General features: G+C 40.9%; 1 protein-coding gene across 3 annotated transcripts in view; it reads right to left on the reverse strand.

The window, feature by feature from the left end:
- OSBPL1A (oxysterol binding protein-like 1A) overlaps positions 1 to 3,855 on the reverse strand; it is a 234,197-nt gene that overhangs the window by 162,687 nt on the left and 67,655 nt on the right. For all 3 annotated transcript variants that reach the window (XM_010828928.1, XM_010828930.1, XM_010828929.1), the window contains one exon: positions 1,978 to 2,076. In XM_010828928.1, coding sequence (XP_010827230.1) covers positions 1,978 to 2,076 — 99 coding nt within the window. The remainder of the gene's footprint in view (positions 1 to 1,977; positions 2,077 to 3,855) is intronic.

Below are 3,855 nucleotides of genomic sequence, written 5' to 3' on the forward strand. Positions count from 1 at the left end.
GGTGGCCAAAGTACTGGAGTTTCAGCTTTAGCATCATTCCTTCCAAAGAAATCCCAGGGCTGATCTCCTTTAGAATGGACTGGTTGGATCTCCTCGCAGTCCAAGGGACTCTCCAGAGTCTTCTCCAACACCACAGTTCAAAAGCATCAATTCTTCAGCACTCAGCTTTCTTCACAGTCCAACTCCCACATCCATACATGACCACTGGAAAAACCATAGCCTTGACTAGATGGACCTTTGTTGGCAAAGTAATGTCTCTGCTTTTCAATATGCTACCTAGGTTGGTCATAACTTCTCTTCCAAGGAGTAAGCGTCTTTTAATTTCATGGCTTTACTGTTTTTAAAAAATCAGTGATTTACAAAAATATGGAATGTTTGCCCTAAAAATACCTACCTTCTACCTCATTTCTCACAGCATTTCTCAGGATGAAGTCTTACCCTTTTATGAAACGTTAGGACAGACATGGTTTGGATTGTTCAATGTTCTCTGCAAGGCAAAAGTTAATCATTCTGGAAACACATTTTTAGAAAAATTTTTATTTTAAATATCTATTTTTGGCTGCACAGGCTTTTTCTCTAGCAGCTGAGAGCAGGGGTACTCTCCAGTTGTGTGAGGGCTTCTTATTGTGGTGGCTTCTCTTGTTGCAGAGCACAGGCTCTAGGGCACATGGGCTCAGTAGCTATGGCTCCTGGGCTCTAGAGCACAGGCTCAGTAGGTGTTACATAGGATCTTCCTAGCTGCTGCTGCTACTGCTGCTAAGTCACTTCAGTCATGTCTGACTCTGTGCGACCCCATAGACGGCAGCCCACCAGGCCCCGACGTCCCTGGGATTCTCCAGGCAAGAACACTGGAGTGGGTTGCCATTTTTTCTCCAATGCATGAAAGTGAAAAGTGAAAGTGAAGGCCTCAGTTGTGTCCGAGTCTTAGCGACCCCATGGACTGCAGCCCACCAGGCTCCTCTGTCCATGGGATTCTCCAGGCGAGAGTACTGGAGTGGGGTGCTATTGCCTTCTCCAGGATCTTCCTAGACCAGGGATCAAACCCGTGTCCCCTGCATTGGTAGGCAGATTCTTATACACTATACTACTTAGGGAAAAGTGAAAGTTGCTCAGTCATGTCTGACTCTTTGCAACCTCATGGACTATACAGTCCATGGAATTCTGGAATACAGGCCAGAATACTGGAGTGGGTAGCTGTTCCTTTCTCCAGGAGATATTCCCAACCCAAGGACTGAACCCAGGCCTCCCACATCGCAGGCAGATTCTTTACCAGCTGAGCCACAAGGGAAGCCCAACAATACTGGAGTGGGCAGCCTATCCCTTTTCCAGCGGATCTTCTCGGCCTAGGAATCGAACCAGAGTCTCCTGCACTGCAGGCAGATTCTTTACCACCTGAGCTATCAGGGAAGCCCACTACTAAGAGAAGCCCCTGGAAAACAAATGCTTTTAACCCCTTACATGATTTATAAAAAAACAAGGTAAGTTTACAATACTGCCTTGATCGAAAGGAATATGCAGTCTCCATTAAATAACTACACAATGAATTTTTGTCACATCAATCCCAATTTTCTTGCTTGCTGCTATCATTCAAATTACCACAAAGAGAAGCTGAGTCTACAGTGTAATAAAGCAGAACACCTGGGCTGGAGCCAGGCTCTGTTGCTGGCCAGCTGCAGGACTGTTAAGAGGGCACTTCAATCTTACCTCGCCTATAAATTCAGGGGCAGAATGAATAATCATTTAGGCTTTTTCCTAAAACCACTAGGGGCCCTTAACTTTCACAGAAGCAAAATCTTAAAAGAAGAGAAAATACCTGCAGGTACATGTTGATAAGGAATTAATTCATAAGCCAAATTTCAAAAGTTTTATATCACTCCCATTAAAAAGGCATAATCAACAAGATGTTAATATTGAGCCTATTTGATATTCTTTATGTCCTTAAATGTTGTTTTATGAAAGACAAATCCATAAAATTACCTCTCTTGTCTGCTGAAGGCTGTTCTTGGGAACCCTGAAGCTATGAACAGTGTCATCGAAGCATTTAATAAAGAAGAGGCAGCTATCAGTGGATTTTACCTTGGATAAAAAGAAGTCAGTAAGACAATACCATTCATGCCCATAAAACAGAACCCTTAAATGATCTACACATAAAACCAACACTATTAACATGACAATAATACCCAAGTAAACACTTAAAATAGAAAAAAGTGATAACGTTGGGAGTATCAAATGCATTGTAGCTTATCTACATCAAGTCTGGCTTTCATATGCTTCATTACTCAAAGTAAATACTAATAATATACACTAGGTATACAGTTTTTCCCTCATCCTATTAAATATTTAGCATAGCATGCACTTGGGCTATAAAGTCCTTCAGATATCAGAGCTCCAATTTCTTATTCATGCCACTCTCCTGAACCTTTTGTTTGATGTGAGTATAGAGAATGAACTGAGTGTAAAAGCGTGAGGAGTAGAAAAGAAGAGCTGAAGTCTGAACAAGGGCTGGCCAACTCGATGGGAGAGCACATCACCTTGCAACCAAGTTCAGCTTCCCAAGTGGCTCAGACGGTAAAGAATCCGCCTGCAATGCAGGAGACCCAGGTTCGATCCCTGGGTTGAGAAGATATTCTGGAGAAGGGAATGGCAACCCACTCCAGTATTCTGGCCTGGAGAGTCCCATGGACAGAGGAGTCTGGTGGGCTACAGTCCATAGGGTAGCAAAGAGTCGGACACAACTGAGCAACTAACACTTCCAATCCTCAAGACTGTTCACTGAGGTAGCACAGTCCTGGGGGGAGACACAACAGCAGCAAGTACATACTTGGATAACAGTCTGTCTTTGGAAATTAAGAAAGCAAAGCTAGGCAGCCATGAATACCAGAGACAGTAGGGGAGTCCTCCAAAGGAAACAGAGATGGGATTCCCCAACTCTGTTCACATCTCTTACTGATGCACAGAAAATAGATACCAAGCAGTCGCTGAGATACCGCCTAGCTGAATGCAGACCAGAGCCACTGTATGAGAAACAGTTTACAATCAAACCTAGCCACGAAAATGATCTGAAACAATGGAAATTACCTTCAATGGAGAAAAATAATAGGATCCAGGATCTCTAGAACTTAACTTTAGTGATACAATCCAAAAAAGTGGACCACAATCTCAAAAGAAATTCTATTAAAAGGCAAAAAATGTCAGAATGGTTAACAGGGACCCAAACATATACTATCTACAAGAGACAGAAAATAAATATAAAGATATAGTAGGTGGAAAGTAGATACAAAAAGAGATACTATGTAAACAATAACCATAAGAAGGGCTGAAAGGTTATATTAATATCAAACAGAATAGATTTCAAAACAAAACACATTATTATAGGAGATAAAGATGGCCACCAGAATAGATAAAAGGGTCAATTAATCAAGAAGAAAATAATCACAAATATGCATGTGAACAATAACAGAAATAAATAATGCTACAAATGTATCTGGAGTTTAAACACCATTCTCTCAGCAACTGACACAATGAAAAAAAAAAGTCAGCAAGACACAAAAGATCTAAACAGCACTATCAACCATCATGCCTGAATGTTTATAGGACATGCCAACATGAGCAAAATACACGTTATTCTCTAGTGCATTCTCCACAATAATCCATATGTAGAGTCATCAAGCAAGTCTCAATAAATTTGACAAGACGGAAATCATATAGAAAATGTGCAATGACCAAAATGAAATTATAAATCAAAAACACAATCATGAAAACTCCAATTATTTGGAAATTTAACAACACACTCCTAAACATCCATTGGTTCAAAGAAGAAATCACAACAGGAATTAGAATATATTTTGAATTGTA

This window comes from Bison bison, unplaced genomic scaffold (genome assembly GCF_000754665.1).
Source record: "Bison bison bison isolate TAMUID 2011002044 unplaced genomic scaffold, Bison_UMD1.0 scf7180017864498, whole genome shotgun sequence".
Taxonomy (NCBI): Eukaryota; Metazoa; Chordata; class Mammalia; order Artiodactyla; family Bovidae; genus Bison; species Bison bison.